The following is an 11,440-nucleotide window of genomic DNA, read 5'->3' as shown; positions in this document are numbered from 1 at the left end:
TATGCTTGAATGGCTCTATCAACCATAAAAAAAATTGAATCAAAAGCTTGAGTTTTTTGGATGAATATGGAGGCAAAGTGAAAGAGATGTTGTTTTTAGTTCATAACAAGTGAGAAAGACAGAGTGTAAATCGATTTTAGGTGCATTAAGAGCTTCAAATTGGTTGTTCATGGTGGTTGGGGTATTGATGACAATGGCAATCTTGTAATTACTTGAAGATGATGAGGGTGAGAGAGTAAAAATGTCATTTTCGGAAAAAAAAATTGATGGCATTTTCGTGAATTATATGAACTTGTGGGGTGAATAGGGCAAAACCAATTTCAAAAAAAAAAAAAGTTAGTTTTGTGTTTGACTTTGAGTTTTAGGTCAATTTTGCAAAAAGCCTAATTTCTAACCCTTTTCTTAAAATTATTTAGATCAAATAAAGTAATTGAAAATTTCAAATAATTTATAGAACAAACTTATTTTTACACGTTTAAATACTACAAAAACATTTCAATCAGTAATAATTCAATTAAATTGATGGATTATTTTATTTATATTTCCTAAATAATGGTTATATAATTTATTTAAGTAACATAATAATTCAATAATATCCATTACATAAATAAATATATATATATATAAACTTTATACATTGTACAATAAATATAATAACAAAAATAATTATAAAAATGTTCAAAATATATGTTATCTAAAAAATGCTTAACACTAATTGTTAACAATAAATTTAAACCGATTATAATATAAACCAAATTATTAACAAAATAAATTGCACAAAACAATTATAATAAAATTAATTAAGCTATATTAAAGGAGTAATATGATCAAGAAATATTTATAGTTCCTAATTATTTTATATCTATCATTTTTTCTATCAAAATTTGGTAGAAACATCATAATTTCATAAAATTGCAAAACAATGAACTTTAAAATTTAGATTAAAAGATGACAAATTATGAAAATATAACAATTTAAATCAAATTGGATTACATATCGGTCATCCATCGGTTCAATCAGTTAGTTTCTGGTTTAATTATTTTTTTTTAAGTATAAATATTTTTTAAAACCTAAATCGAATTATCGGATAACTGGAATAACTGGTTTGACTGAGGGTTTAGTTCAAAATATTTGTTAAATTAATAGTAAAATTTTTTATCATAAAATAATCCCTTGCAAAACGGAGATCAAAATCGAGTAAATATACTTAAAACTCCAACAAAATGGCCCTGAACCTCCTTACGTCTTCAACAGACACGTGTCATACTTTTACTATAAGCCTGTAACAATAATGGCAACGCAGTCACCCTTAAATCGGTACTGAAGATTTTGGTAGGTTCCGAAATTATTATTTTTATCACATGGTAATTGATTTGTGATACAAGTGAGAGACTCTACCACTACACTACTGCTAAGAGCACCTTTATCCCAAAAATGTGGTTGGATTTCTAGTTTTTTAATTTTTATTTTACGGGCCCACAAAACAGTACAGCATATACCCAATATATGTTTCTTCTTCTGCAACAATTGAAGACGGTTTTGTCAAAATTCGTGGGTGCCCTCAACATAAGAGACGCTCAGCATACTGCGATGCAGATGCTCTAAGAGCATCGCGATGAAGTGAGCATCTCTAAAGGGTCCACGATTTTGGCAAAAGATGGTATGTTATGTTGCAGAATAAAAGACGTATATTGGGTGGTTTTTGCACCGTTCACGGGCTCCACCGACAAGTGGCGGTCCGCGATTGGAGCGCTTTTTAATTTTTTTTTTTAATTAGAAGAAAAAAAAACATAAAAAAAATAAAAAATAAGAAACCTTAAGGGATGCAGATGCTCTAATGTATTACCGAAACTTTTTTTTTTGGTAAAAATGTATTACTGAAACTTAAATATACTATACGTTAACTCATCAATATACTTTAAAATTTGACCTCTCCAAAGTGACTCAACCATATATTTTTCGGAGCTAGCCATAAATAAATGATTATCATGTACAAGAGTAAACCCTACATCATGATCGTAGATCTAGCTTCAGGGTTGAATAAACAATTTAACTATATATGATCAATTTGTCTCGAGAGTTTTATAACGTTCACCAAATTTTTGACGTGACTGAGGTTCTTACTAGACTCATTTTTTCTTTCTTTCTCAAAACTGCAGTGCACTCTCTAATATATGAACAAATTGGTAACTTAAACGTCAGAAATCTTATTCTAGTTACCAACGTGTTCTGAAGTTCATTTGGCAAAGTCATAAGAATTAAGAAGTATGTCGATGGAAAAAAAATGCAGAGTAAAAGTTGGGTTTACGAAAATAAAAAATTAGCTTCCATAAGTGGGATTTTATAAATTTAGATAAGGCTCAATAAGGCTATAAGTGACCAAGCAAAGCATAATGAAAATTTTCTAAGAACATAGAATAGGATTCCTAGAGGAACGGAGTTCCTTAGCAGTTTAATGAAGCTAAGAAGAAAATTCAAAACGAAAGGAAAAGCAGTAATGGGCATTGAGCTTGGACATTCCCTATATGCGAAGCTTAACCATTGCGGGGCTTCTTGACGGTGCGTACATCCTCGTGAAGGTCTGGCACTGTCAACAGGGACTTCCTTGGTGACATCAATGGAGGGCGTACTTTTAACTGCTCCAACTCCAGGCATGTCATCTCCAGTGTTATCATCTTCTCCCTGCCCATGAACCGTATAAATAGCTATAGTCATAATAAGAAAAATTTTAAACATGTTTAGCTACTTATTAAAATTACGTTTCCAGCAGAGTGGTGGACGTTGATTGCGATCAATGATCCTTGCTATGGTGAAGGACTGCTGCTTTTAGGAAAAGTTGAATGGGGACAGCTTTAAATGCAAAGTTATAGTGGTGCCAACCAAATCCTTTAAGCATTGTGGCAAGGGTCTTTAGTCGGGGTATCCTGTTTTAAAATGCTGGTGAGGATGTAGTGGTGTTTTTGAAAGATATAAACCATTAATTGTATAAGGTTCTCGATGGTGTTACTGTTAGTCGAGTAATTTCTTCTGCACATGAGTTGGTTTGCTTAGTCATATCTCCGTCAAATGCCACAAAACCCAGCGGAATTTGTCCTATCTGACCCACAGAATTGGACAAAGTACCTGCAAAAGTTCAGCGTGGACAACATACAGTAGTGGTCAGTGTAGATCCTCAAGCTGGGACATTAATTTTATAAATACCTAAACTTGAGCAATGGGAGGATAACCTGAGAACTCCAACTGCGTTGTCGTAATGGCAGTATGCACGTGTGAATGAGGAAAATCCACGCTGAAGCTTTCGATAGCATTTTGAGCAGGAGGTGTAGCACCACCCATTGGTAGTTTCATTACTAACAACTTATCCAGTGCACAGAAACTCCACAGTCTATTGTAATAATGGATGAGATAGCATTTTAGTTAAAGGTATGAAATAGGTAAAGATGATGAGATAAGGTTACGATTAAAGATGTTAAAATGGTCTTGAAGCCCGCGGACCTAACGGGCTTTAGTATAAAAGGGCGGACCTGTGACCCGTTTAGTATGATATAAAAATAAACGGGTTTATACGGGTCCGCCGGTTTAGACCCGTCTCGTTAACTGGTATACCTGCTAAATAAACAGGTACCCGTTTAAGTCCGTTTATGAGTTTAAAAAAAAAATATATATATTTAAAGATTATTTTTTCAAAAAATATTAGTTTTTTCAAAAAATATTATTTTTTCAAAAAACAAATATTATTTTTTCAAAAAATATTATTTTTTTTATAATTTTTGTTTTGAAACAAAATAGTTATGTTATATATAGTTTGTGTTACAAAACAAATATATATAATTTGTGTTTTTTTTCTAGAAAAAAGTTTAGGTTATAATTGTGTTTAAAACCTACTAAAATTTGTTGATGTTTTTTATGATATTATGAACTAATTAATATTTAATAAAAGTAAAGTTTTTTTTTCAAATTTTGCTTTAATTGGAATTTCTATTTATTATAAGATTTAAAATCAAATAAAACTATTAAAAATTATATAAAGATATGACAAAAGATTATTGACAAAGTATAGAATTTACAAAAAGAAAAATTAAACGGGCCTAAAAGTATGGGCTTAACATTAAACGGGTTTAAACGGGTAGGGTCTAAACAGGCTTGACATTAAACGGACCTAAATGGGTAGGGTCTAAATATATCACTTTCAACCGCAGGATCAAAGCCTACTAACTCTGTCTCGTCCCAAGATTTCAACAGGAGGCGGGTCCAGGTAGCCCATATTAACATCCCTAGTAGTTACGATTGCGTGGGTCAGATACCCAGATTTGAGGACATATGCATCAAGATCAGCTCCAGTTTTTGTACACATTCATACTTGGTTGTACCTGAGGAATTTTTTTCTGGAAATTTCTTGTTGAGTCGGGAGTTAAAGATGATGAATAGGAAAGTAGGACTCTGGCTAACTTTAAATCTTTGACTTTTCTTTTTTTAATGCTTCAAATAATGTATTCGCGGCAAAACATTCTTTGTCAAAAGTAGAAATGTGTTCTTGATGTTTTGTTGAGAAAGAGATGTCATGTCAGGATGTGTAAATTAACAAAATAAGTATCAAGGTACTGGAGGTGTTTAACATGAATAAGTAATCGAGAATATACACGCACCTACAACCAGCTTAGGTAGGATCCATGTTGGTAAGTGAATACAACCTGAGGCCACCAATTTCTCATGAAGCAAAGCGCCGAGCCCATCGAAACACTGAAACATACACCCTGAAGTTTGAGTGAAGGGTGTTGTTAAAAACTTGATCTAAAAACCATAAGAGCCATTGTCAATAAGTTAAATTTTGAAATGAGTGAGGAGTAAACATACCCGTTCTAGCCGTAGGTTCGCCACAATACGCTGAATAGTCTGGGTTTGGTTTTAACCCCATAACCTCCCCGACAACATCTAATATGAACCCGTTAAGAATAGAGTAAATTAAATATTCAGACCAATTGTTATAAACACAACTGAAATTGAAGTTTAGATTAGCAACATACGTGGTAAGTAGGTGTTCATGAAGACCTCCTTTGGTATAAGATTAATGGTTTCGGGTATTTCGACCATGGACGTTTCTTGAGTGAATCTAATAGAGACGGCTGCCATTGTGAGCTTGAAAAAATAGATTTCTCTTTTTACATCGAATCCACTGATCTCATAGATTCAAGAGGTGGACGCTAATACCGCCCTTAATCAGCCTAAACTGCAATTCATAGAACACAATCAAACGTTAAGATATAATTTCTGAGCATTAAATTCAGTATAGATAACTAACCTGCTCATCTACCAGAAACATATCGATCTCCTAAAGCTCTCCATCTTTCTTCACATTCCTTGAATTCTATATAATCATAAATCTGATCGATGAGAGTTTTTGAGATGAAGGGTTCCTTCCGTTTAAGATGAAGTATATATAAGGAGGAATTACGGAGGTGTGTTTACGAATCGGGACCATTAACGATGAATTGATTTAAGATGGGGAGATGTGGAGGTCGAAGAAGAGAAACTTCTTACGAAAATCAAAGAGTCGCTCGGTGTTTGTCAGATGAGTAGGAGTCTAAAGCTTACGGGCCAGAAAGAGTCAACTGGGCTTTCAAAATTTTTGTTACGAAGCCCATTTGATATATCACAAAACTTAAAACTTGTTATTACAAATCCAGAAGACAAAATTGTTGTTGGTAAACAAAAATTCACGTGGAACCCACAAAAGTGCTACCTATTATAATATAGATAGACTAGGTAATAATCCGCACAAAGCGCAGAATGTGATTATTAGTTTCGTTATTTTTTAATAAAAAGATATTAATCTGTTTAATTTGGATATCAGTTCGGTTTTAGGTTGTTTTTTTGTTCTTAATCTCCTAAAATATAACTATCATTTTAAATCAATATTTATTTGGTTTGCTCGGTTAAAATATTTGATGTTTTTGTTTTTTTTTTTCCTGTGATAATCAAAATTACTATTATTTGTTTGTTTTTATGTTATGAATCTTAGATAGTCGTGATGTCGAACCAATGGTTTCATATTATAGTTTCTAAACGGATAATAGTTAAAAAATATATATATTAAGACAAATCATTTTACTACAATTTGGTCGATAGTGAAAGAAGCATTAAGAAAAAAAAAATATTTTAACATCCAAAAAATTAGGATATTTCAGTTGTGGTAAATACTTAGTTATAAGGTATAAGGTACTCACGTCAATGTGCACATGTATGCGTACGTAAAAGTATATAAAGATGGTTGATAAATATATAAAGATACTGTTAATTAATATTAAATGACATTTTTTTTTCAAAATAAAACATGAAAAATAAAATTATGAAATTATTTAAAAACAAAAATATTGTAAAATTTATATAAACTATAATATATAACTTATATATAATTCTTTAAATATATGTATATGTATATGCATATAACGAATCAAATTGGATATCCGTTCCTATATATATTGATATTTGTGATTTTCTTTTTTTTTACGGATCACTACAAGAAGTATGAGTATTGGTAGCAGTTCGCGCTAGCACGAATTCACCAACTGCTATTAAAAGTGTCAAAAGTCGGATTCTAACTTTATCGTAGCATTAAATCAACACTACGCAGGATTTTCACTAAGCAGGAAATGAAAAACCCATTTTACAACCTTCTTTATTCGGGTAACACTTTGAACCGCGAACACTTACTCAAAATTTTGGTTCTGACATTTTTTTGGAAAATGTTTTTATTACTCGTTTCTTTCTCTCAACAAAAAAAAAACTTCATTCATTCATGTCAAAAAAATGGAGGTTAACTCCATATACCACATGCCCCCTTAAATGAATTCTCAATGTCTTCTCTCTATTTTTTCTACCATTTTATCCTTGCACTCCCCAAACTAACCTTTCATTTATTTCTCCAATTAAATAAACCAACCATAATTCAACTACCTACATGGCCCACAAAACAACCTTAACCAATCAGATTTCTCCTGGCCCACATGTCTCCTTCTTCATCGTACAACCTCTCTTCCTCTCATCCTCCATAAGCAATTTTTGAACCTCAAAACCAGGGAATTCAGGTTCGTTTTCGATGATTTTTTTTGTGAAATTACACTTAAATATCGTGTATATGATGGGTAACGTTAAAAAAATAAGATTTGATGAAAATTTGAGAGATTAAAAACGATTTCAAAAACTGTGTTTAGGGCTTTTGGGATTTTTTTACGTCCATTTTTGATGAATTTTTTACTGGAATGTTATTAAAACAAATGTATATCTCGGCTAGTGTAAAAAAAGAAGATCCAATGAAAATTATGAGAGATTAAAAACGATTTTGAAAACTGTGTTTATAGATTTTTGGTATATTTTATGTGTGTTTTGATGATTTTATGTGTGTAATTTCATTTAAAATGAATTATACATCATGGGTAATGTAAAATCCTAACAATATCGTCCTAAAAACAGATTAGTTAGACAAGGATATTTTCTGGGTATTACTGGTATAACTAGTTTTACTAAAGCAAAAAAGTTTCACTGGAAATACTAGGATTACTAAATAGATATTTCTTACTAGTATTTCTAGTATTACTATGTATAATACTGAATTAAATTAGTATTAGTAAGAAAAGATTGTACGGTGTGATAATGATAATTCTAATAATATTCTATTTTATTTCAGGAAAATGCAAAATCCGCATTGCACAATTATATGTTTTGATTATGGAGGATATTATAATGTTTATGGTGGAGTTCTCCTCGTTGCGACTGCTCAGGATCCTGATCATCACCACTACCCAATTGCGTTTTGTGTAGCAGATGGTGAGAATGATGAAAGCTGGATATGGTTTATGGAACAGTTGAAATCAGTGATATCCGATGTCCCGAGATTGGTATTTCTTTCAGATAGAAACAAAAGCTTGATCAAGTCAGTACGTCTAGTGTTCCCTGAGGCCGAACATGGTTATTGTATATGGCATTTGTCTCAGAATGTTAAAACTCACGTCCATAACAACAAAGATAATTGTGCGTTCAAGTTTAGAGAATGCGCACACGCTTATACGGAGGCTGAGTTCAAGTACCTTTATCATGCTTTTCGCCGGAAGTATCCTAGTGCAGCAGCGTATCTTGACAAAAGTGTTGAAGAGAAGAAGAGGGCTAGATGTTACTTCAGAGGAGATAGGTACAATGTTGACACCACCAATTCAGTAGAATCTTTTAATGGTGTTATTAAGGAAGCGAGAAGTATACCTTACTACCAATGTTTGATGTTATCATTGCGAAAATGTCTGAATGGTTTAACAACCATAGGAAGGAGGCAGCTGAAATACCATACACACTGAAGCTTGTGCCTATTTTGGAAACCGAAATGTCTAAAAGATGTGTTGATACGGGGTTTCTTACAATTGACGAATAAAACAGCTTCCATCTTGAGTACAGTGTGCATGGTACTGACGGCAAGGTTTATACTGTTGATATGGCTAGGAATACTTGCAGTTATGAGCAATTTGATAAAGACAAATACCCTTGTGTGCATGGAGTGGGTTCTGCCACATTCATGTCTAAGGCAGCGGGAAGGGAACTCCATCTATCAGAGTATTGTTCAAAATACTATTTGGTGGAGCAATGGGCTTTGGCTTATCACATGACCATATATCCTGTTCTTCATATGTCTGATTGAGTTATACCAGAAGATGCTAAAGCAAAGAAAATACTTCCTCCAGATTTTGACAAGAAGAAAAGAAAACCACAACAAACAAAATTTCCATCAGTAGGAGAATCCCGTGGAAGAGGAAAAAGAGGCAGAGGAAGAGGCAGAGCCAGAGAAGAAGGTATGACATCGTATTTCGAATGTGGGAGTGGTTCATGTACTACCTAGGTTTTACTGGAGATTACTGAGCTTATTATGTGAAATATGGACTACTAGAGATTACTGGTACTACTATGTATAATTTGGAATACTTGGTTTTACTGGTATTATTATGTGCAATTTGGATTACTTAGTATTTCTGGTATTATTATATGCAATTTGGATTACTGGGTTTTACTGGTATTATTATGTGCAATTCGAAACCAATATGTATCACTACGTTATGTGTAATTTAGACTATCTTTTTATGATTATTTTCAATTCGTAGGCTACGTATATAATAAATATATAGATCAGACTATTTTTGTTAATTATTTTCAATAGTTTAAGAAAATTTTAACGGTTTTCCAAAATCTTACTTAACTTTCATTGTTAGTATGTGAATGATTAACAATATAGTAAGTAGAATTTTACAAAATATATATTTTTCGTAAATTGTTTATGTAAATGTCTTCTTTGACGATAATAATAGGATAAAATCATTGGTTCTACTACCAAACTTTCTTTTTGAGATGGATTTACTACAAAAACGTAAAAAATGCCCAAATATTATTATGTGTATGGTGGTATTACTATTACCTTGAAGATTACCATAGGTATTACTAAGTGTTAAAAATAATATTAAAATATTTATGACGGCTGCACGTTTTACATGTGAAATGCATTTTTTAATTTGTTTTTTAATAATATATATATTTTAGTGTTTTACATGTGGTTACTAATTTTTGGTATATCTTTTATAGTGTTTTTTGGCGTAATAAACCCATTAAATCCATCTTACTCATTTTTGGGCATGGTAACACCTGTAAACTTAGTTTTCCAAACCTGTTGCAACACACCAAGATTTAAACATTCAAAAGCATTCTACTACCAAGTTTTAAACATCCAAAATACTTAACATTCTACTACCAAGTTTTAAACATAGATTCCTAATAAATACATAACCCTAAGGCTTTGCTTTACGCTTCTTCCCCTCCGTGAAAGGAGTCTGCACCCACTATGATTTCCTCTTTGGTTTGTCACTCTTCTTAGGTACAGCAACAGCGGCATTCTCCTTGCACCTATGCATGATCCAAGGACTCGGTGCTTCCTTGTAAACGACCATGATCCACCTTTGCTTTTCTTCCTCAATATATTCCTCAACAATTTCCCCAGCCTGTTCCTAGACAACTTCCCCAGCCTGTTCTTCAACAACTTTCACGGCCTCTTCCTCTTTTTCTCTTCTTCTGCAACTTTCTTGCTGTTTTTTTCCTCTGTTTCCACAGCCTCTTCCGCAACAACTTCAACACCTTTTCCAGGTTCTTCCTCCATAGGCCTTGTCACTAGTCTCCTCCCAGCCATTTCCTTAGTCCTGCCACGTGGTGGTGTGGGAGTTCCCTCCGTCTGATTCCCACGTGGTGGTGTTGGAGTTTCATCGGTTCTATTCGTCTCAACCTTTGGCTCATTATGATTATCTTTGGGAGTTTCCTTTGTCTGATTCCCACGTGGTGGTGTCGGAGTTCATTTTTCTATCTCTGCCTCCCGAGCCTCAGATTCCACCTCATCAGTCTCACTTTTCTCCTTTTCTTACTCCTTGGTTTCGGACTCTTTCCCTTCAACTTCTTCTTCTTGATCCTTTTTCCCTTCAACCTCTGCTTGATCATCTTCGCCTTCAGCATCAGATTCCACCACTTTTTCTTCAACTTTCTCATCATCCTCACTGTTCTCCTTCTCTTCGTCACTGGTTTCAGCCTCTTTCTCTTCACCTTCTTCTTCATCATGTTTCCCTCAAACCTCTTCTTCATCCGCTTCAATTTATTTCCACAGTTTATCAGCTTGTGCTCCACTTCTCTCCTTTAATTGTTTCAACTCATCAGTCTCACTCTCACTCTCACTATCACTGTCTTCCTTGTCTTGCTCATCAGCCTCACTATTTTCTTTCTCTTTCTCACCCTCTTGCTGAGCATTGTCATCAGCCTCTTTCTCTTCCCCTTCTTCTTCATCTTTTTTTCCTCAGCCTCTTGCTCAGTATTCTCGATGTTATCCTTCTATTTCCCAGCCTCTTGCTCAGCATTAGCTTTGTCCTTCTCAGAATTAGCTTTCTCCTTCTCTTCATATGTACCATAGTCCCACTGTCGAAAATCCATGTCTTCACCATGACTCGGCTGCACCTTACTCTCAATAGAAGTTAGTTTGTCTTCCATTTTCTTAGCCCTTCTTCTCAAAAGCCGCTGGTTCTTTTCAATATGACTCATCCTTGAGCCTAGAGCCTCTAGCTTTGTCTCCACCGTTACGTGAAGTCCAACAAATCCTTCTCCCATGAACTCCAAAATTCTCTCTTCAACCTCGAATCTAAACCAGAATTAGAGGATGATCCTTCTGCAAACGTCACCTTTTCTTTGTCTTTATTTTTTGGCAACACTCCTCATGCAGCTTGATCTAACTCATATAGCTCTTTCCACCAAATATTCTTCTGCTTCACATTTAACCAGTAGTTCCAAGTATCACTTGGGCTGCCCTGACAGTCATACTCTCGCTCCTCATCAATGATACGAGCCAGCATAATTTGCTCACCAATAGTTGGAACTA

The 11,440-nt window shown here is 33.8% G+C and overlaps 2 protein-coding genes across 5 annotated transcripts; both read right to left on the bottom strand.

The window, feature by feature from the left end:
- Positions 1–2,339: 2,339 nt before the first annotated feature.
- LOC106339749 lies at positions 2,340–5,521 on the bottom strand. 4 transcript variants are annotated; one of them, XR_001269220.1, is made up of 8 exons: positions 5,300–5,521; positions 5,025–5,227; positions 4,855–4,932; positions 4,647–4,754; positions 3,202–3,385; positions 3,008–3,123; positions 2,760–2,924; positions 2,340–2,682 (listed from the first exon to the last, which is right to left on the bottom strand). XR_001269220.1 is itself a non-coding variant. In XM_013778614.1 (5 exons), exons 2-5 carry the CDS (start codon positions 5,128–5,130, stop codon positions 4,297–4,299), a joined length of 381 nt encoding a protein of 126 aa, XP_013634068.1. In that variant the 5' UTR covers positions 5,131–5,227; positions 5,300–5,521; the 3' UTR covers positions 4,064–4,296. The 4 variants fall into 4 exon arrangements, 1 of the variants encoding a protein (XP_013634068.1); XR_001269218.1 differs by having other exon boundaries at positions 3,228–3,385; XR_001269219.1 differs by having other exon boundaries at positions 3,228–3,385; positions 4,647–4,740.
- A 4,548-nt stretch (positions 5,522–10,069) lies between these two features.
- On the bottom strand, positions 10,070–10,854 carry LOC106338248. Its single transcript, XM_013777270.1, has 3 exons — positions 10,735–10,854; positions 10,426–10,659; positions 10,070–10,345 (listed from the first exon to the last, which is right to left on the bottom strand). Exons 1-3 carry the CDS (start codon positions 10,852–10,854, stop codon positions 10,070–10,072), a joined length of 630 nt encoding a protein of 209 aa, XP_013632724.1.
- Between the last annotated feature and the right edge of the window lie 586 nt (positions 10,855–11,440).

This window comes from Brassica oleracea, chromosome C4 (genome assembly GCF_000695525.1).
Source record: "Brassica oleracea var. oleracea cultivar TO1000 chromosome C4, BOL, whole genome shotgun sequence".
Taxonomy (NCBI): domain Eukaryota; kingdom Viridiplantae; phylum Streptophyta; class Magnoliopsida; order Brassicales; family Brassicaceae; genus Brassica; species Brassica oleracea.
The sequence above is the reverse complement of the archived record's forward strand: the minus strand, read 5'-3'. Positions and strand labels throughout refer to the sequence as shown.

Coding starts and splice junctions, on each gene's coding strand:
- LOC106339749 (XM_013778614.1), bottom strand. CDS start 5,130: ATGGCAGCCGTCTCTATTAGATTCACTCAAGAAACGTCCATGGTCGAA. Junction 4,755..4,854: donor CGAACCTACGGCTAGAACGG/GTATGTTTACTC, acceptor CTCAAACTTCAG/GGTGTATGTTTCAGTGTTTC. Junction 4,386..4,646: donor CCTACCTAAGCTGGTTGTAG/GTGCGTGTATAT, acceptor AGAAATTTCCAG/AAAAAAATTCCTCAGGTACA.
- LOC106338248 (XM_013777270.1), bottom strand. CDS start 10,854: ATGAAGAAGAAGGGGAAGAGAAAGAGGCTGATGACAATGCTCAGCAAG. Junction 10,660..10,734: donor CAGTGATAGTGAGAGTGAGA/GTGAGACTGATG, acceptor AATAAATTGAAG/CGGATGAAGAAGAGGTTTGA. Junction 10,346..10,425: donor GGAGTAAGAAAAGGAGAAAA/GTGAGACTGATG, acceptor CGTGGGAATCAG/ACAAAGGAAACTCCCAAAGA.